Source organism: Macaca nemestrina, chromosome 2 (assembly GCF_043159975.1).
Source record: "Macaca nemestrina isolate mMacNem1 chromosome 2, mMacNem.hap1, whole genome shotgun sequence".
In the NCBI taxonomy this organism is placed as follows: Eukaryota; Metazoa; Chordata; class Mammalia; order Primates; family Cercopithecidae; genus Macaca; species Macaca nemestrina.
Window position 1 is genome coordinate 4693815 of NC_092126.1, and position 22795 is coordinate 4716609.

Consider the following 22795-nt stretch of genomic DNA (forward strand, 5'->3'; position numbering starts at 1 on the left):
GGTCAGCAAAAATGTCTGTTTACACACCTAACAAGAGAAGTAGGTCAGAAGCTCCTATGACTTCACTAACCAATTTGTGACCTGTGAAAAACCAGCAAAAGGGGAAATACAAATGTAAAATTTAACAGAAATGAGCAAACAAAGATGTCTGAGATCTCAGATTTCATATTACAATAGGGCAATAATTGGGCAAATATGCCAGGATTAAACTTAATAAATGCTACTCATTATGGTCTATCATACTTAAATTTATTTAAAAACCACCAAATTGGTCCAACCACTTATGAAAAGCAAATACATAGGAAGTCTCATCTACTTGTCAAGAACAAGTGATATTTTTTCCCCCTCACTAAAAGCCAAGTATGTTTAAGTGCTTATGAGTTGCCATTTTACTGGGCTAAACAAAAATTAAAACCATCGCATAACAAAATTTTGTGTTTATCTTTTTTAAAAAAGTCCTGTTTTTCATTGGTACTAAATATTTTAGTTTAAAAAAAATGGGAATAAACAAATAATCCATGTATTTTTCCTCCATGGTTCTTAAAATTTTAAATTGGATCAAACAGCTCCTTCCTTACCTGAGGTAAAAAAGTCCTTCAATAAGTTGAGGCTTTCAACAATCTTGTCAAAGTCTGGTGCTAACTTTACAAGGTCTTCTGAATTAGGAAGGGCTTTTCTAATTTTCTCTGGAAAAGATCAAAACATACAGAGTGTGAAACTAAGAAAATATGTCAGATACTATTCTTATAAAGGGCTAAAGTATTAACTTGTTTAATCCTCCTGACAACCCTACAAAACAGCTACTATTATCAACCCCATTTGCAGATGAGAAACTAAGGTACACAGCAAGAAAGTGGAGGAGCCTGGGTTCCAACCCAGGCAGTCTAGCTCCAGAATATAGGCTCTCAGTCACTATGCTGTGGTACTGGCAAATACATCAAGTTGAAAGCTCTCCTCATTAATCCCAGAAGAACAATTTGAAAGTGTGCTTTTTTTGCAAATACATTCGTCAACATAGAACAGTTTTATCTTTATAAATTCTGTGAATAAGTGCAAGTAAAAATTCCACCTCCACATACACCTAAACTAAGAAATCTGACAAAATTTAAAAAAAAATTTGATGACAATATATTTCTTAAAGAGCACCATGAATTACTGGCAATCGTAGCTATCCAATATACTTTTTTCTCATCCACCTATTGAAAAAGGGAGAGCAGTGGCCAACTAAGAAAAGAAATTACTCTGGATACTAACAGACTTTTAAATAACTTGGCTACAAAAAGTAGAGATAACCAAGGTATCTATTCAAAAGGAGCTAGTTAGGTGGGTCGCAATAAATATGCTCTGGGCAACATTACATAACGCAGAAAATGATATTATTAATAGAAAGGCTACTTGGCAGCATGGAAATGCTGACAAAATATGTTAAGTAGCAAAGGACAAAATACCAAAGTGTATATTCACCATGATTACATAATTTTTAAAAAGGGAACTAAAATTTTACTCTGTGGTAGTGTTCATGAAAAGAAAACAATTAAAAGAAAAAAATTAAGCCAGGCATAGTGACTCAGGCTTGTAATCTCAGCGCTTTGGGAGGCTAGGTGAGAGCCTTGAGCTAAGGAATTTGAGACTAGCCTGGGCAACACAGCGAGACCCCATCTCTACAAGAAATTGAAAAATGAGTCAGGCATGGTGGCACACGCATGTAGTCCCGGCTACTAGGGAGGCTGAGTCGGAAGGAGGGCTTGAGCCCAGTTCAGGGCTGCAGTGAGTTATGACTGCAAGACTGCACTTCAGCCTGAGTGACAGAGTGAGACCCTGTCTCAATCAATCCATAAGTTAAAAAGATACTAACCACATATAATAAGTATAACTAAAAGAAAATGCTCCAAATGGTTAGTGGCAGCTGTGGTAAAGTGATGGACTACTGGGTATTTCTTTTGTTCAGATTTTTTCATTGATATTATATTACATATATCATTAAAATAAAACTGTGATATATTAGGTTCATAAGTTAAGAAACTATCTCAATACAACTACTTCTCTTTCCTCAAGAGATGACCAAAAAAAGTATTTTAATGTTCATGATACAAACCAAAATCGATATACTCATCAATTTCCCACACAATGTCAGGCACAATCCATTTATATTCACTAAGGTCCGGTATCATATCTTTCCACTGATCAAAAGTCTAAAAGATAAGAAAAGTGTGTCAATCAGATGCTCTGCATGCCAAATAAACACATAAAGAAAAATTATTTAATAAAAACACATTAATCTACTAAGAACAATGTATTATGTTCAAAACTTTTAAGAAACAAATTTAAGTGGCCTCAGCAAACAAGCACATAAAACATGTAAACACTCCTCTGTTAAATATGGGAAATGTAAAAATTCAGAATATACTTTTATTTCAAACAGGTTTCATAATTTTGCTCTAAACAGTACTGTGGGGTAGAAGGAAGACAGACTGGGAGACAGGATGCCTTGCTTCTGGTCCCAGAGCTGCCAAGAAGGGCTTATGTGAGAATGTCACCTGACTTTCACATCTGTGCTACTAAACGTCAAAGCTCACAATCAAACTTAGGTGTTCCTACTCCCAGCCCTGTGCTCCTTCCACTAGGCCATTTTAATTTCCTATAATTATAGGTAAGATTCTAAAGGTATCTTCCTATTAGCATCATTAAAACAATCTAGTCCATGGCAGAGACACAAAATAAATGTTTAAACACCCAATTGTATTCCACTATACAAAAGAAAAATGATTTATGCTATAGAAACTTAATCATGATACAATAATTGGAAAACCAGTAGGAATGTTAAGTTCACCTTTTTGGCTGTGTAGCCACCTCCAACAGCAGATCCTAGTATGAGATAGCGAAGTTTTAAGAGTCTCGTAGCTAATCTTGCTGGCCAAAAATTCCTGCGAGGCTGGTAGCCATATTTAATTGGAGAGAATTTCAGTTTACGTAAAGGAAGGTTTGTCAGAGAAGAGAACTGCTGAAATGATGTCCTTAATTGAGGTCGTTGGAGCTTTAATGTAGGATGATGTGAATGATAAATACTTCGTGAAACCAGATGCAGTTTTTGTAGTGGTAAACTTCCTTTTATTCCAGAGCTGTGTTTCACTAAAGACTGGCAGACCTCACTGAAAGAAAAATGAATATGGAAGAAAGATCAGATAGGGTAACAGTACAAAGGAAACCACATGAAAAGAGCAATATACTAAAGGAAACACACATACTCCCATACCTGACTAACCACAATGTCACACAATAGTTCACATTCACTAATCATTGACTATGTGCCGGACATGGTTACAGCATGCGCTATCTCATTTAATCCTGCTAATAATCCTATGTAGAAAGTACTAGTATTATCTGCATTTTATGAGGAAAATGTGGTGCAAAGACTTAAATAACTTGCCCAAAGTCACACTGACATAAGAAATAAAGGCAGGATTCAAACCAAAGCAGTGGGACTCCACTCTAATATGTGGGCTATGATCCTGTTCTCAGGAATTGAAACCAAAGAGAGAAAAGCCAGGGACTTATTTTATTAACTACTATTCACTGTAAGTAAAAGTTGAAAAAAAAAAATGCATGCAAACTTTTGCTTTCAAAAACAAAATTTCTAGCAGTTTAGAACACCTTCATCTACGTCTCCTGATCCTGACAGCACAGGGGTGGAAATTAAGGAAGTTAATCAATCCCAACTCAAGCACCTGGATCCCCAGAAAAATGAAAGTAGCAAAAAAGCCCCAAAGAGAATAGAATTTAAATGTACACGTTCACTGTAGAGCTCCACCCTCTTCTTCCTAAAGAGAATGAAAGGTTACCAACAACCATATCTTAACATATGCTCATAGTTGCATATATAGTTGCCTGCTTACTATTAGTTGCTTACTAATAATCAGGGCCAGTCTTGATTCTAAGTAGTTAAAAAATATTAATTCCTTTAAATACATGGGACTGGAAACTTCTTAAGAAAAAGGAAGCTGGGCATGGTGGCTCACACATGTAATCCCAGCACTTTGGGAGGTCAAGGTGGGCGGATCACCTGAGGTCAGGAGTTTGAGACCAACCTGCACATGGTGAAACTCCGTCTCTACTAAAAATACAAAAATTAGCTGGGTGTGGTGGTGTGTGCCTGTAATCTCAACTACTCAGGAGGCTGAGGCAGGAGAATTGCTTGAATCCAGGAGGCGGAGGTTGCAGTGAGCTGAGATCGCACCACTGCACTCCAGCTTGGGCAACAGAGTGAGACTCCATCTTCAAAAAAAAAAAAAAAGGAATCAAGGAAAACAGAAGCAATGCTGTAAAGAAGAATGGTATGGGAAAGCGGTATCTCTTGTGTTCCTATACATACCAGACATTACGCTAGCTGTTTTCACTACAGTGTAACTATGTAAATATTAAGTCTCAGAAGCATCCAGTAAGGTAAGTACCCTTATTTTACAATTTTTTCTTTAAGTATTGTTAAAGCAAACTAAATATGGCCTGAGAGGGACTCCATACTTCTATATTTGAGTCCTAGTGGATGAAACATAATCTAGCATAATAGGCAGACAAAACTGAACACCTAACTGAGTAGTATACATCTGCAATAATAGCCGAGTGTTGGTCAATCCCAGTGGCCATACTTCAAGCACTAATAGACTGCTGTGTTCAAACGGCATTCAATTCTGGAGGCTGCCTGATTTGCAAAGTGTTTCTTTTCTTTGCTCAATTAAACTCCATCAAAGTTAACTTGTCTGAAGTTTTCTTTTAACAGATCTAGTGTCAGAAGTGTGATTTGAAGAAAAACTCCGGCAACCCCCAGGAACACCCGGTGACCACGTGAGGTACCTGCTGAACCCACTGCACTCACTGGTGTCTTGAATGTAACTGGAGGTCATAGGTGAGTTTTCTCTTGGATTCCGAGTGCCAGTAACTTGTGTTTGAGCTCTCTGAGTTTACTTGAGCAATACTTAGCCTGGACTGGATCCAAGACCAAATTGGATTGGATAAGTAACTGGATTGGATTAAGTTAGAGGCCTCAGACCTCTGATAGGTACCTTATTTAATAATGGGATCGTCTCAGTCCAAGGAGTCTGGGACTCCATCTTCAGGGACTCCAGCTAATTTTATGTATAAAAATTATGGGCCCAGAATGTGTGCATTTTTAGAAAAAATGGGTTAACCTCACTAAAGAAAACTTAGAATTAAGATGGCCACAATGGAGAAGTTTTAATTTGGATAAAATTGTTTGTTTGCAAGGCATATCAGAAAAAGGGGGATCAAAGCCCCCACAAATATAGTGGGATGTATTCTTTCATGGATATGCAAAGGCCTCTAAAAGACTAAGTGAATCAAAAATTGCCTCCTTAAAAGATTCTTTGCAAAAAGCAAATGAAAAGCTTAAGCAATAGACCAAGGAGATGAAGAAAGAGGACTGTACTCTGACTGACCTAACCTCAGTTGTTCCTTTTCTTTGTCCGTCTCTACCCACATATTCTGAGTCCACTAATCTTTTTGTTAAATTACACTTTTACCCTGAAGATGATTTAAAAAAAAAGGAAGTTAGAGAGAGGCCTTACAAAGTGAGACCTTCTGATCAGTCAGGCCTCACCTGCTGTAACTACTTTCACTCCATAGTCTAAAACTGAGCTTAGCCCCATTGTGAAGGACTTCCCTGGTCCAAGGGAGAAGCCTCAAAAATTTACTGAGGAATTTAGAATGCTAATAGCAGCTTACGATCCAGGACTTCCTGAATTTACCAATTTATTCACATGATACTGGGGGCTGGTGAAGGTCGGAAATGGATGGCAGCAGCAGAACCGGACAAACCTGAGGAGGATGATATTAGAGGCCCCTCCAAAAGCTCCTCACGAGAAGGACCAAAAGTACCTAGAAAAACTGCTGAAAATCTTTTCATTCAGTTCCTAAAATTTTTCCACAAAAAATTGGTCCATCATACAATCTTGTAAGCCAACAAACAAAACAAAAAAGGAGGAACCAGTTTCAGGTTACAGAACTCACTTATTGTTTGTGAAGCATTGTGAACTCAAAGTACAGCAAGGAATATTCCCTGCAGGGGCTGAAACAGCATTAACTGCTTTATTTATAAATGGACTCCAGTAGCAGTTTAATTAAAAACCATAAATTGCAATGGGAAGTTAGAGATGTGACTGAATTGGTGGCCTTAGCTGAACTTTTTTTTTTTTGAGACGGAGTCTCGCTCTGCCGCCCAGGCTGGAGTGCAGTGGCCGGATCTCAGCTCACTGCAAGCTCCGCCTCCCGGGTTCCCGCCATTCTCCTGCCTCAGCCTCCCGAGTAGCTGGGACTACAGGCGCCGCCACCGCGCCCGGCTGATTTTTTCGTATTTGTAGTACAGTCCGGGTTTCGCCGTGTTTGCCAGGATGGTCCTGATCTCCTGACCTCGTGATCTGCCCACCTCGGCCTCCCAAAGTGCTGCGATTACAGGCGTGAGCCATCGTGCCCAGCCTAGCCGAACATTTTGAGAGGACTCTAGGGCAAGAAAAAACTCAAAAGGCTAACAAGCTTATGCCCCTTCATTTAGAACAGTTACAGGGACCGGGACCAAAGGGACCATCTTGTCCTCATTTTAAATCACAATCAAGAGGTCCTGGAACAAGAAGTTATTTACCCCAAGATGTCTGCCCGTATTGCAAACAACCGGGGCTGGAAAAGGGATTGTCCGCCGATAAACCTCCCTCCAGGCCACACTGTTTTACCACTAGAGGGAGCCCAGGAAACCTTAGTCCTCCTGACAATAATCAACTTTAAGGAGGCTCCAAGGGACTCTGGTGGATTGCTCCCCGTAATACCTGTAAAGGAACATGAGGAAACAGAGGTTAAAAGAAATAGGGAGTCGTGTACAGTCCTCATGGATACCAGGGCTACTCTAGCTACCATAAATCCCACTTTAATAAGCCAACAAATCCCAAACGAGCAAAAAGGTCATTTCTGTGGTAGGGGTTTCAAACTCAGTTGAAGAGGCCCCCATATCTGAACCCATCCAAGTAACTCTGGGCCCCATTTCAGAAAACCACACTTTTTTACTATGTGATACTGCTCCAGTAAACTTGTTAGGGCAAGATTTACTTTCAAAGCTAAAAGGGCACATAAAATTTTCCTCAGAAAGAGAAATAATCTTAAGAGTTTCCGGATTCTCCTGAACCAGAATTGTTATGCTGTTTACAGGCAGAAATTGATAAGATTGAAACTCAAGCCTGTAATATCCCTGATCTTTTGAAAACACCTGAATGTTTATGGGCCTCTTCCCCAACTGATATAGGAAGAATTAAAAGTGTAGAACCTATAAAAGTACAAATAGATCATTCTTAACCTTTGCCTAATTACCCCAATATCCACTAAAACCTGAAGCAATTCAAGGGCTCTCACCAATTGTAGAAGATTTAATTAAACAAGGACTCATAATTCCATGTACCAGCCCCTGTAACACTCCAATCTTACCAGTTAAAAAACCAAATAGATAAGGCTGGAGATTTGTACCAGATTTATAGGCAATAAATAAAATTGTAATACCAATATTTTCTGTAGTCCCAAATCCTAATACTTTATAACCTAATGTACCCACTAATTCCAAGTTGTCCACAGTACTAGATCTTGGCTCAGCCTTCTTGAGCATTCCTTAAAGAAAGTCAGTATTTGTTTGCCTTTACCTGGAAAAAATCAGCAATACCCCTGGAATGTAATACCACAAGGGTTTACTGAAGCCCCTTCATATTTTCCCCAGGCACTGCATCAGGACCTAATGACACTATAGTTTCCTCAAAATTCTACTCTCATTCAGTATGTAGATAACTTATTGTTATGCTCTCCTATTAAGCAGTGCTCGGCAATTGACTCCGTTTACCTTTTACAGCAACTTGGATATAAAGGTCACAAGGCTTCAACGGAAAAACTTCAATTTTCTTTTCTTTTCTTTCTTTCTTTGTTTTCTTTTTTTCCTTTTTTTTTTTTTTTTTTTTTTGAGGAGGAGTTTCGCTCTGTTGCCCAGGCTGGAGTGCAATGGTGCGATCTTGGCTTACCTCAACCTCCACCTCCTGGGTTCAAGCGATTCTCCCGCCTCCACCTCCCAAGTAGCTGGGATTACAGGCATGTGCCGCCACACCTGGCTAACTAAGTTTGTATTTTTAGTAGAGACAAGGTTTCTCCATGTTGGTCAGGCTGCCCTTGAACTCCCGACCTCAGGTGATCTGCCCGCCTCAGCCTCCCAAAGTGCTGGGATAACAGACGTGAGCCACCACGCCTGGCCAAAACTTCAATTTTCAAAAAAAGTCCACTATTTGGGACATGACTTGGCTGCTGAAGGGATTTCCCTTTCACCTGGGAGGATAAAAACTTTTTAAAGTTTTCCTCAACCTGCAACCAAAAGACAAAAGCATTTCTTAGGCTTGCAGGATATTGCAGATCCTGGGTTCCAAATTCTTTCCTAAATAGCTTCACCACTGTATGAGCTCACTAAAAATGCTGTACCAGAGCCTTTATTTTGGGAAGATCGTCATAAGCAGACTTTTAGCCAAATGAAGTTGGCCTTACAACAGCCCCCCAGATTTAGGACTTCCAAATTACACTAAACCTTTCACTTTGTTCATGAGTGTTACCATCAGGCATTAGGAGTCCTTACTCATGAACACGGTGCTAAACATAGGACCACTGCATACGACAGCCTGCAATTAGGCCCAGTCTCTAAGGCATATCCTAATTGTTTAAAAGCAGTAGCCACAGCCACCAAGCTGGTAGAAGCTTCATCAGATCTGGTTTCACAAAATGAACTTAATTTGCAAGTCCCAGATGCTGTGGAAAGTCTATTAAATTCCAATCAAACCCAGAATTTTTCAGCAAGTAGACTAACATCTTATGAATTACTTCTCCTATCTCCTTCTAGTCTTCATCTAAAAGGCTGTAATCTACTTAACCCAGACACTCTGTTATCTCTGCCTGATGATGGTGAAGACCACAATTGTGTAAGTGTAGTGTCAGAAATAGTGGTCCCTCGTGTTGATATACAAGATACGCCACTGGATCATCCTGAAATTACTATTTTTTGTTGATGGGTCCTATGACAAAAACTCAGAAAAAAAAAAAAAAATCAGGCAAGATATGCTATTGCTATGAGTTAATAGAGAAGGGAACTCTTAATTCAAGTCAGCCCAACCTGTAGAGCTTTCTGCCCTTACCTGAACATGTCATATAGCTAAGGACAAGTCAGTAAAAATTTATGGAAAGTAGATACGCTTTTGGAGTAGTACGTGATTTTGGTACGATATGGAAACTACAAAGGTTTCTCACCTCTAGTGGGATCCCCATCAATGATGGACTCCAAACAGATGAGCTCCTTTCTGCTATCCCGTTATGAATGCAGATTGCTGTTATTAAGATTGAAGCTCATACTTGTAGAAATGAACCCAAATATCAGGGAAATGCTTTAGCAGATTTTTATGCTAAATCAGCTAGTGCTGAAACCATCGAGATATGCAATCTGAATGAACTCCATAAGATTAAGCCAAATTCCTTATGATGACCTAATGAACAGTGCAATGCATCTGATTTGGAAAAACAAAATTGGTATCTAAAAGGATGTAACTTTAACGTGAAGGGAGGACTCACAGAGGGCCCGGACGGCCACCTGGTCCTCCTTGAATCTTCCATTACTGAAAGCTCTGCACCCCACAGCTCATCATGGAACAGACAAAATGATCCAAATTATGAAAAAGTACTGGTGGGGTGACTGTTCCAAAATTGCTAAAATGGTTTATAATCAATGTTTGACTTGTCAAACTCATAATCCTGGAAAAACTTGAGGTAGTATACTTCTCCCACCTGATGGACCATTTGAACATTTACAGATAGACTTCATTCAGTTACCACCCTCAATGGGGTATCAGTATGTTCTTGTAATAGTTTGCATGTTTTCTGCCTGGATAAAGGCCTTCCCATGTAGGAAAGCTGATGCTGTGACCACAGCTAAGAAATTATCAAGACAATGTTTTTCCTTTATGGGGGATCCCTCTAAAAATCTCCAGTGATAGAGGAACTCATTTTACTGGGCAAGTTATAAAGCAGTTAAATAAGGTGTTACTGACACAGTGGCATTACCATTGTCCTTATAACCCTCAGTCTTTCGGAAAGGTTGAAAGAGAAATGGCATCTGAAAACTGAAACTGGCCAAGTTAACTAAATCAATTGAGTTGCCTTGGCCAAAGGTACTACCTTTTGTCTTTAATGTCAATCAGATTCACTCCTGTTGGAAAATATAAATTGACTCCTTATGAAATAGTCACTGGGAGGCCCATGTCCCTAATAATAGCATCTCATGCTTCTCCTGCTCTTAAACTCTGATATGACTAAATACTGCAAGGCTTTAATGTATTATGCCAAAGTATACTTCCACCAGGTAAAGGAAGCGTTTTGACATCCACCAACTGAGGACAATCAACTCCATGGTCTGGAACCTGGAGACTGGGCCTTCTGGAAATGACATCAGAGGAAGATCACTCTTGAACCTCGTTGGATGGGACCATACCAAGTTCTTCTCACTACCCAGAGTGCAGTGACGCTTCAGGGCTTTGAATCATGGGTCCACATCTCACAGGTCAAAAGGGTCCCTTCAGACTCCTGGAACTGTACATGTGTTGGAGACTTTAAGGAAAAGTTGACCAGGGAAATCTCTCCCCAGAAGCAGACAGCATCCTAGTTGCAGTAGCTGTCTCAAGATCACGGATCAAGACTTCTCTGCCACCATGAAAGCCTCATGTGTTTTTCTGTTTTCCTCATTTTTTGCCCTAATCCTTTCCTTTTCCTTACATAAAAATCCATGGGACCATAGTCAGTGGATGGCTTCAGCTCGAGCTTACGCTCTAGGGTAATTATTGCGTTTGTGGGCTAACTCCAAAAAATCAGGAAACGATTCCATGGGTGCCAGTGCCCCTCCACATTTCCCAGTGAGTCACCCTGAAACTCCAAGGGAAGAATGGAAAGCTATTCTTGATACTCTAAACATCACTAGTACTTGCTTTCTTACACTCACTAAAAACAATACTCTTTTTCAATTGATAAGTCGATCACACTAAATATAAAAAACCAATCTAAGTGATGTCTGCAAAATGTATACTGGGCTTGCAGGCATCACACACTCAAGATCTGGGAATTACTTATGTTAGTACGAAATATTGCTTGTATAATGTAACCAGATTCAATCCAGTAGTCTCTTTTTACTAGATTTGGTTATACACCCTTACAACACACTATAAAGGGGCCACAGAAAAGTAAATTTTTTTCTACTGGATGATATTCAGGAGCTACACAGATTTATGGTTGAACAAACCTGAATGATCCCTGCTCAAATACAACTAGGTGGCCCCCTTTTCCAACCCGAGGGTCTATATTGGGTCTGTGGAGAATCTGCATATTCTGTTCTGCCTCCTTGCTGGCCTGCTCCTGCCTTTCCAATTGCTTCCCCTGAAAATTCTCATGATAGCTCTTATGATTGGAGGCCAAAATGATCAAAAAATGAAATTAGCACTAGCCTCGAAATGGACAAGGATAAGCTAGTTTCTACTGGGGAAAGATTCCAGTGGGGTTCCTGGGGGTTCACTCTTGGTGGTAGTGAAGTACCATTTGTACGGAATTCAAAGCTAATTTGTGTATTGGGAAAAATCTTGGATTTTGTAGCCAGTCAGACCTCCCAGGGTTTCAGATGGGTAGAAGCTACTCTCAGAAAGGGACATGACAACATACATATTCAACAAAAACACTTAATGTTAGATCATACAGTCTTAGATCTTTTTGCTCAAGCTGGAGGCCTATGTTATATGGTGTTTAACAAAACTGAATTTTGTACTTATCTCTCCCCTGATTCTGTTACTACAGAAAGCTTAATTAAAAAGGTGGCTGATACTGCTGTTTCCTTAGACACTGCCACCAAGTACATTAAAGGAATCTCTCAAGAGAAGGGAACCCATGATATGTTTATAGGAGCTACTAACAGTTGGTTTGCAGGCATCCTAAGTGATGAATGGCAAACTTGGGTTTTCCACGGGTTTCTAATCTTTGTATTTCTTCTAGTAGGTTTCCAAGTTATGACTTGTATTACCAGTGTAACAATGAAAATGATTACCTCTTTAAGTCAAGCTACTTTATAGCGCACTATGATCCTTAAGCACTATCATACTCCACATGAAGACTCTGACCAATTAGACCCTAATGCTGCTGAACTGCTTATATTGTCTGAACCTTAACTTGGCTAATTTGGTTCAGTTCATTTCTTAAGAACTTAAAGAGTACACCTTAGCATTTTCATGGTATCCTCTTGACAGTCATAAGAATAGTCACCTTGGCGCACTGTATACCCTCAAGTCTTAAATGTTTTGTATGCAGCTATACATTGACAGTGGAATGGTCTTGCTCCAACTGGATCAGCAAGAACATAAAGAATCATTTAGCTGATACAAAGCTGCGACTTGTGAATTCCCTATTAACACCAAAGAAGACGTGTGAGACTCCATAATGAAACTAAAGATGACTTGTGAGTTCCACACTGAGACCAAATAAGTCTTTATGATGGTGACAGAGAGTGGTGTCAATGGCTAAAGTTTTGGTCAGTCTCTCTAAATTGAGGGGCTGACCAAAAGGGGGGAATAGTTAAAGCGAACTAAACATGGCCTGAGAAGGACTCCGTACTTTTATATTTGAATCCTTGTGGACAAACTAACCTAGCTTAATAGGAAGACAAAACTGAAAACCTAACTGCATAGTATGCATCTGTAGTAACAGCTGAGTGTTGGCCAATCCCAGCAGCCATACTTCAACCACTCATAGACCGCTGAGTGTTCAAACTGCGTTCAAATACGGTCAACACCGAGCTGTAACCAATCTCACTGTTTCTATGTCTCAATTTCGATTCCTGTATGTCCCTTTACCTTTTCTGTCTATAAATTTGTTCTGACCATGAGGCACCCCTGGAGTCTATCTGAATCTGCAGTGATTCTGGAGACTGCCCAATTTGGGAATTTCTTTTCTTTGCTCAATTGAACTCCGTCAAATTTAACTTGTCCGAAGTTTTCTTTGAATACTATATTTTGCCTAAGGTAGAATGACTAGCAAATGGTGGAAAAGAGATTGAAACTAGGGTCAGCCAGACAGTAAATCTCAAATTATTTCCACAAGCAACACTTGTGGGCAAGAGTGTGGGAAGCAGCAGATGCAGAAATATATGTGGCCCCAGATAAGAAGCGAAGGTGACATTTTGGATTCCCTGCCACTTCCTCCAGAGCCCCTGGATGATAATGCACCATGCTCTGGTTCAAAACTCTATAGGATGAAGTGTGATGGAGGTTTAATAAACAAAACAAAAAAAAAGAAACAAAAAAGAAAACCAAAAATGTAAAAAAATAAAATAAAATAAAAAAGAGAAAGAAGAGCACAGAGATAAGACAATGAAAGGGCAAAAGACCCAAGGAGCTGGCATAGAAGGGTCATAGGAGGAGTAAAACTGGACTGAATATCCAATTGAACAGTCATTGAATACAAGGCTGAGGCTCAACTTTGTTTTGTAGGCAATGGGGAACTACAGAGAGTTCCTGAGTGGAATAAGACTAACGAAACAGTAATTTAAAGAAAATAGTAAAGATAATGTTAGGTCAAGGTGGATCAGAAGGGGAACAAAAAGGTGATCTTATTTCAGTTACCCAGATGTAAGGGGAAGAGCCTAAAGTTAGGTGGCAGCAATGAGAAAGGAAAAGGGAAAAGGAAAGGATATGGGAATGGCAGACTAGGCATAGGAGGAAGGACAAAGGAAAGTCACTGATCATCACAAGGGTTTATCCAGGGTGACCCATGTTATCACTTACAGACAGGCATATCAACCAGAGAAAGAGCTCATGGTTCCACAACATTTAGCTCACCCTTCTTTCAACTACATCCTTACATCCATTTAGTCTACTGAGTCAGAAGAACTCTGGTTCCAATCACATTTTCACTGCTTACTAGCTGTGCAGTTAGGGCAAATTATGAATTTCCTAAAGCCTTAGTTTCTTAATCAGTTAAGATGGCATAATAGCTGTATTAGAGAGTCATTGTCAACAATCAATAATGGAATATTTCTTTCTTCTCCTTACCTATTCACATGCTCCTTATCTATTCACCCACTTATCCACCTTAGATTATATGGTTCATCATTTCAATAACTCTTTTGCAAATATTCTAAACTCCCTTGTCCTCTGACTTTTGTGTTTGACTTGTCCAACAAAATACAAACCCTACATAAGCCTTATTGTTTTTCTCTATGCCTGTACCCAGGGAAATAAAGCACTACTGGAGAAAATTACACCCAACTGCAAGCACATCTCAACAAGGCCCTCAAAATTACTTAACAATCCTACTTCATCTCTCTTAGCAATTCATTCTTCCATTCTCTGCTAGGAGTATTTCTTGTTCTCCAAGCTCTTCTGATCTCCCCTTATCTCTCTTGATCTCCCCCAACTCTCAGTAGATGACCTTGTCCTCTACTTCACAGAGAGTGGAACCTATTACAATGACACATGTTCAACTTCCTCATATAAAAGCTGTTCACATACTGTATCTCCACCAATCCTCTTCTACCCATAAAATTAAGCGATCTTCCTCCCATTAAAGGTGAATCGCTGTTTGGAATTCTCTTTCCTCCTGCCCTTTGAGGAATCTTAAGTCAAATCTCTCCTCCCATCTTTATTATTTATTTGTGAGACAGGGTATTTATTTATTTATTTATTTATTTTTGAGATAAAGTCTTGCTCTGTTGCCCAAGCTGGAGTGCAATGGCATTATCAGGGCTCACTGCAGCCCCGACTATCTGGGCTAAGTGTGATCCTCCTGCCTCAGCCTCACACATAGCTGGGACTAGAGGTGTGTGCCAGCATGCCCAGTTAATTTTTTTTTTTAATTTTAGTAGAGACAAGGTCTTGCTATGTTGCCCAGGCTGGTCTCAAACTCCTGAGCTCAAGCGATCCTCCCTTTCAAAGTGCTGGGATTACAGGTGTGAGCCACCACACCCGGCTATCTCTCATCTTAAAAGGGAAAAAAAAGTACCCCATTTCCCTGCTCTAGCTATTTTATTAAAATAAAAGCCAAACCATCCTGATTTCCATTTCTTTTTTTTTTTTTCTTTGAAACAGAGTATTGCTATGTCACCCAGGCTGGAGTGCAATGGCTCGATCTCCGCTCACTGCAACCTCCACCTCCGGGGCTCAAGCGATTCTCCTGCCTCAGCCTCCTGAGTAGCTGAGATTACAGGCGCCCGTCACCACACCCGACTAATTTTTGTATTTTTAGTAGAGACAGAGTTTCACCACGTTGGCCAGGCTGGTCTCGAACTCCTGACCTCAGGTGATCCGCCCACCTTGGCCTCCCAAAGTGCTGGATTTACAGGAGTGAGCCACTGTGCCCAGCCCGATTTCCATTTCTATCACTTCAGTGAAACAGCTCTTACTGAGGGCACCGCAGGCTTCCAATGGCCATTTTGCTCAATTCTGGTTTCATCTAACCTCTCAGCAATTCCTGACAACGCTGACACCTCCTCACTGTTGAAACTTCCTCTTCCTTGGGCAGTCTCTAGTTTTACCTCTATCTCACTGGCCACTCATTTTCAGTATCCTCAGCTACCTTGGAAACGTTGGGAACTCATCAGGGCTTAGACCTAACGTACTTCTCACTCTCCCTAGGCAATCTCATCTACACCCATTTCCTCCATTACCATCTACATACCCATGTTTCTCAAAATTATGTCTAATATAGTTAAGTTCCCCATTTTGGTCAGCACCTCAATTTAGAGAGATTGACCAAAACTTTAGCCATTGACACCACTCTCTGTCACCATCATAAAGACTTATTTGGTCTCAGTGTGGAACTCACAAGTCATCTTTAGTTTCGCTATGAGTCTCACACGTCTCTTTGGTGTTAACAGGGAATTCACAAGTCGCAGCTTTGTACCAGCTAAATGATTCTTTATGTTCTTGCTGATCCAGTTGGAGCAAGACCATTCAACTGTCAATGTACAGCTGCATACAAAACATTTAAGACTTGAGGGTATACAGCATGCCAAGGGAACTATTATTGTGACTATTAAGAGGATACCATAAAAATGCCAATGCGTACTCCTTGTTGTTATTCAAAAACAGCAATCAAAGAACAATAGAAAGTGTACAGAATTAAACATGTCTTTAAGAGTTTAATAAATGTTTTTAAAAGTTCATGGAAATGAAAGTTGCAATACTCAGTGCTAGGTGCCCTCTAAAAGGAAAAATAAAAATAAAAAATTTAAGTTGCCACCTAATGTGGTGGCTCACGCCTGTAATCTCGGCATTTTGGGAGGCCAAGGTGAGATGATCACCTGAGCCCAGGAGTTCGAGGCCAGCCTGGACAAGATGGCAAGACCCTGTGTTAAATAAATAAATAAATAAATAAAGTTGCAATGGCCAGTATTTAAAAAAAATCAACAGTAAAATCATAAAATGAATTAAGGAAATTTCCTAGGACATAAAAAGCAAAGAAAAAAGGTGAAAAACATAAAAGGAAAGTTAAGTTATGCAGAGATGTGGGAATGTGGTATCCAAAGGGAGCGGGAGGATGGGGGCGGAAGGCATCCCGTGGGATGAACAACAGGATCTACTGGAATTCAGGAAGAAAGTACTGAAGCTTCTAGATGCAGCATGTTTTGTATCTTATCCTTTAAGATTATGTTAGGGTTGACTTACAACGTAAATAATTGGTACAGATACATATATAATTTAAAAATAAAAAAGTGTGCATACATACATAGGGTACATGTATGCTTTTCCTTTTAACAGACGATGAGTAAAGGTCTTATTTTGGAAATCACGGACATAACAGATCAATCTAAGAGGACCACTATCCACCTAAGAGATGTCTAGAAAGAAAAAGAACAGGAAAAATGAAAGGAAGAAAATAAAAAAATAAGAGAAAAAAACTTCTCAGAAATGAAGAAAGATAAAGGGAAAGGCCCACTGAGTGAGCCAAGTCACGTGAGTAGCAAAAGAAAAGAAAACCAAACCCACATCTGGTCCAAGCCTTGAGAAATTTAGGATAACGGATAAAGACCCTAAGAGGTTCCGTGAAGGGAAAAACAAGATAATCATGAAGACGAAAAAAACAGATTGTCATGAGAATTCTCAGCAGCACCAAACACTTACATTAGAAGAAAATGTAGCAATGCCTTTACAGTTCTAAAGGAAAAGAATTTTGAATATAGACTTCAATATTCAGTCAAAACTAAAAATCAAATATGATGCAAAATAGGTTTCCCCTAGAAATCAACTACTCTCTTGTTCAATGACCATCACTTTTAATCAATATATCATTTCCTGATATGTAATTCTTTTAAAAATAATTTTACACAAATTATTTATTGCACCCAAATAAATGTTAGTATTGATCTTTTCACATGTCCATGAGCACGCATTTATATATGTATGTCAAAAAAATGCTTATGCTCTCATCTGTTAGGGAGCAGGAATTTAACTGTATTCTTTCACAACATGCAAAGGAACTATAGCAAAAGACAGATTCCAGAGTTTGGGGCTTCTGGCTTTCCACATCTCTACTTCTTTAGGTAGCTAAACTGTGCCATCACCAGGAGACATTTTTAAGCCATGACTCAATAGTATCCATGGTAACTTTAGAAATAATTTAGCCCAATGACATCCAATTAAATAAATACCACTTACAAATCAGTTGGTTTTAAAACTCCATCTTTGTAGTTCTTCCTACACACCTTAACCGCTCCAACAGAGAATGCCGTCTTCTGCAGGCTTTTCTCTTTTTAGTTAAAGAAAATCAGATACGTTTCCCCGCTCAATATTGAGAAGTAGAAATGCAAAGGTTGTAAATAACTTACTTTAATACCAAGGGCTGTGAACTTACTCAAAGACTAAAATTCCGTGAGATTAAAAATACCTATGCAATAATTCTAATTAACTAACACCGTTAACTATTGTATCTCGTCTAGTTCTGCATTTTGGACTCCAGTATATAAAACAAATTGGGCCGGGCGCGGTGGCTCACGGCTGTAATCCCAGCACTTTGGGAGGCCGAGGAGGGTGGATCACATGAGGTCAGGAGTTCCAGTCCAGCCTGGCCAAAATGGTGAAACTCTGTCTCTACTAAAAATACAAAAATTAGCCAAGCGTGGTAATGGGCGCCTGTAATCCCAGGTACTAGGGAGGCGGAGACAGGAGAATTGCTTGAACCCGGGAGGTGGAGGTTGCAGTGAGCGGAGATCGCGCCACTGCACTCCAGCCTGGACGACAGAGCGAGACTCCGGCTCAAAACAAAACAAAACAAAACAAACAAATACATTCCATTCCTTATAAACACGGTAAATTATCTACAACACTTAAAAAGGTCTGGAAAAAATTCAAGACAAGTGTTTATAAGTTAATTCAGGAAAACCACGTTTTTCCAATTTTGCTTGATGCATATTACTTCCTACCAAATGCCTTCAACAATGAGCTAAGCTTGATCTAAGGATATTAGAACAAAATTTCCTATAAAATCCAATTTAAACTCATTACAATGCATATAGTAACCCACAGAAATGAAAAGATTTATATGATTTTCTTTTTAGAATTAAACCAGCCCAGAGCAACGATGATTGAACGGTGGTGCCACGTTCACAACCTTGCATCAAAAAGCAAGTCTCCCTCTCTACACACTGAAAAAAGCTGCTATTGAAAGGGCATCTCGAATCACCACCTCTGACACCGTGTGCGTCACTGCTCTAGTTCTGACTCCTATCAGCGGGCTAGGGAAAGAGACGGACGCCCCTTTACCCGACAGAAGAGCCCAGGTACCTGAAGATGCAATGTACGCATGGCGTGGAAATGGAAGAAAAAGAAGACAGCGAGAGTTAGGAGAAATGTGGAGAGAGGTGACTCATGGACAGAGCCAAACCTGGCATGGAGAGGACAGAAAAAAGGCAAAAAAGGCAACCAGAGAAAGACAGAACACTGAGGACACAAGAGTGTAAAGGGCAGAGACAGAAGGACAATAGAGACAGGCCAAGATTGAGAGGCGTCCAGAATTTTCGGGTTGGATAGGGCCAGAGACAAGGACCGGAATTGAAGCCGGCTCCGAACGTCAGCCCAGGCAGGGCTCCTGTCATTCTGGGTCCTTAAGAACATCTGGGAATTCTCCAACTGCGCTCGGCCTGGCCTGAGAGTTATCTGCACATTTTGGACATAGAGATAAGACAACCCCACTCTCAAGAGGCCCCAGAATTAACAGGGCCAGATTAGAGCCTGCACTTACCAGGCCACAGCGGCCCGACGTAGTCGCCACATCCCGCCGGCGGGGAGGTCACGCAGGCGCCGAGACGGCCACGCGGGAGCCCCCGTGTGAGCCCCAGCCCGGCTCCCGGTCCAGGAATGACCCAGGAAGAGGCGTTCAGCAGCAAGGGCACAGAGCCGCGGCGCAGGCCCTCCCAATGGCGCATGGACTTCCGCAAGAACCTGACAGGCACCCGTACTCAGTCCGTCACGGAAACAACCACTTCACCCTTTCTAGGAGGGCAGCACGAACGGTCCGCGGGGACTAGCGCATGCGCATAGTGCATCGGGAACGCACTGGCGCAATCCATCGCCTGTCACGTGGCCCCGCCCTCTTGCTTCCGGTTTGGAATTCAGAATTAGCCTTGAGGGTTGGAGATTTGGCCAGGGGAGGGAGCGAGAGTTGGGCGGGGACGGGAAGGGTTAAAGGCGTGGAATCAGAAGTGGTGAATGCTCACCGGGAGCCATGAATTTATTTAAGAGTTGGATATTGAGGGAGCACGAAGGAAACGAAGCACGAAGCACGAAGGAGAGTGCAAGGTGAAATACAGTAATAGATTAATACAAACTAATTCTTGCACATTTGCCCAGCTTCTTTGTTGGGCATCTTTGTTTGAAAGCACTTTCACATCCTGAGGGCAATCTTGGGAGGTGAGAAGCAAGAGGAAGAGTCGTGGATAGGCCAAGTCCCTTAGACTCTCTGAGGATCAGGTCGGAAAGGGACTTCAATCAATTAGGCCAGTAACGGGTTTGGAATAAGCTTGTGTGGTTTATAAAAGGCGTCAAAATGATTTGTTCATTAACTGTTTAAACAAACTTTCTTCTTGATTTTAAGCCCATCAGTTTGTTGAAATGGTCTTCGTCAAGGCCTCCACCAGCTCCCTATTGTTTGTGGCCCCTGAGCCTGCCGCAGCATTCAGCTGAGATGCCAGTGCTGAGCACTCCTTCAGCCACTTTTTCTCTTGGCTCTCTGGATGTCACGTTCCCCTTTTTGTCCGGAACTGCTGCTCCCAGGCCCCTTTGCTGGCTCCCCTCCCAAATTTCTCAATGTTGGGCAGGCCCAGATGTCAGCCAGCCATCTTGAGCTCATCTCCCTCTCTATCTGCATTCTCTCCTTAGGTAATATAAGTCGGCTTTGTGGCTTTAAATACTCCTTTTCCTTTCCAACACAAACCTTTTATGTTTTAAAGGGAAACTAGAGCCCATAAAAGGGATGTGGCCTGTGAAAGGTTATGAAGCCAATTTTTAGGGACTAAAATCAAAGGGTCCTGTGCATCCTTTTTACCTCAGGCACCTTTCATCTCCTGCTCGCTACCCACCCCACGCCCAACCCACCCATGCCACACACATACACAAATACACAGAGCATAAAGAAAATTCCTTTTCCCTTAATTGTCAGAATCATAAGTCTGGACCCATGCACTCACAATACCACCAAGTGAAGACCTAGTCATTGGCAGTACAATTCCCTAATGCAGGACTCTTGGAATTTTCTTTGTTTATTGTGGTGACTATTTCAATGGCAGGTCCAGTTAGCAACTTGCTATACCCACCTATGCAAACTGTAGATCTTCCTGGGATTGTAGGGTTGTACAAATAGTGTCTTTGTAATCATTACTTCCTTGTTATTTTAGAAAATAAGAGAAACCAAAAGACTTGAACAACAACAACAAAAAAGAAAAATTAAGGATAAAAGACTTTAACCACAAAAAAAGGAGAAACTTACCTCCATCACCATTTATATGTGGTTATCATTATGTTTTATGAAGCCCTTGTTTTACAATTCTACTTCTAGGCATTTATCCTGTGGAATCATTCCCACATATGCAAAGATGTATGCATGATGATATTTATTTCTCTACTGTATGAAATGGCAAAAGATTAGAATCAATATAAATGTCCATGTATAGAAACTAGACAATAAATTACATCCATACTAGCCATGAAAACCTATGCTTTAGGTCTGTATGTCCTGATAACGAATAATCTCCCATATATACATAGTATTGCCATGAGAAGAGGGCAAACTGTTGTATAACAAAACTGCCACCATTGGACCAAATTCAGCCCACAGACCTGTTTTGTTTGAATGGTGTTGGCCTATCCGGTGTTTTAAAAATAGTACTACATTTGGGCCGGGCACAGTGGCTCATGCCTGTAATCCCAGCATTTTAGGAGGCCGAGGCAGGCAGATTGCAAGGTCAGGTATTTGAGACCAGCTTCGCCAATATGGTGAAACCATGTCTCTACTAAAAATAAAAAAATTAGCCAGCTATTCAGGAGGCTGAGGCAGAAAAATCACCAGTCTGGGTGACAGAGTGAGATCACCAGCCTGGGTGACAGAGTGAGACTCCATCTCAAAACAAAACAAAACAAAAACTACATTTGTTGCCAAAATAAAAATCAAGAAATTTCAATTTTAAAAAAATCATAAAAATATCAGGACGCCTAACAACATCAACCTTCAATTCTTATATACAAAAAATGTCTTGGAACCAGGAGCCAAGTAGTACTTTTATCCTTTGGGCACTCATGTCCTCTCCAGTAGGTCAAACTCCCTCATCTTTCTGAAATTGAACACATCAATTGCTATTTATCATGAAGCTTGTGCTTCTACTTTTCTTAGTAAAAATCAAGAGGAAAGGGAACTACTACTTGTATTGAAACTGCCTTGGCAAAATTATGACAAGAGGAATCTGACATAGTTGACTCCATCTTCCTTCTGACCTCCAAGCTGTCCTTGGTCATTCCTGGACTTAAGCCAATTGAACTTTGGGGAGGAATGTAGTTTATAGTTTAACTGGAAAGAAAGGATTATAATAGTCGCTTCCTAAAGCTAACTACCTCCTTGCTCAGGGACCAAAAACCACCTTTGTAAGAAAGGCCAAGAGAATAGGATCATGAGAGGGGCCTGAACTGTGCTAAGATGTAGGTATAGTTTCTATAGTCCCTTACTGCTCAGGAATCAATGTGGCCAGAGGTCACAAGATTTGTGACTTCCCCAATTGCTCCTATAGATAACATCATTACTATAGAATCTAGGACTGTTTTTTTTTTGTGGTATCTTTCAGACTCACCCCATAGAGACTTATGACTCATGACTCAGGTGATCCTGTGGCCCCACCCAGAGGTGGACTCAGTACACAAGGAGTGTTCTCCTATTATTTCATCCCCAACCAGTCAGCAGCACCCATTCCCTACCCCCTTGCCCACTACATTGTCCATAAACCCCCTAACCTCAGAGCCCTCAGGGAGAGTGATTTGAGTGATAACTCCAGTTCTCCTGCGTAGGCTGGCCTTGAATCAATTAAACTCTTTTTCTATTGCAATGCCATGGTCTCAGTGAATGGATTTTGTCTGTGCAGTGAGCAGGAAGAACCTGTTGGATGGTTACAATATCAAAAGTGAGAGAAAATGAAGGACTGAGAGGGTCAGCCATTTCCAAA

General features: G+C 40.7%; 1 protein-coding gene across 4 annotated transcripts in view; it reads right to left on the minus strand.

The window, feature by feature from the left end:
- The window catches only part of LOC105470834 (OPA1 mitochondrial dynamin like GTPase), a 97371-nt gene extending 77797 nt beyond the window's left edge, over window positions 1–19574 (minus strand). Inside the window, exons 1-5 of one of the 4 annotated variants that reach the window (XM_011723090.3) lie at window positions 19333–19574; window positions 2831–3149; window positions 2096–2192; window positions 579–686; window positions 28–81 (exon numbers count right to left, since the gene is read on the minus strand). In XM_011723090.3, coding sequence (XP_011721392.1) covers window positions 28–81; window positions 579–686; window positions 2096–2192; window positions 2831–3149; window positions 19333–19364 — 610 coding nt within the window. In that variant the 5' untranslated portion in view covers window positions 19365–19574. The remainder of the gene's footprint in view (window positions 1–27; window positions 82–578; window positions 687–2095; window positions 2193–2830; window positions 3150–19332) is intronic. The other 3 variants (XM_011723092.3, XM_011723091.2, XM_011723093.3) reach the window with 3 other exon arrangements.
- Window positions 19575–22795: the final 3221 nt, after the last annotated feature.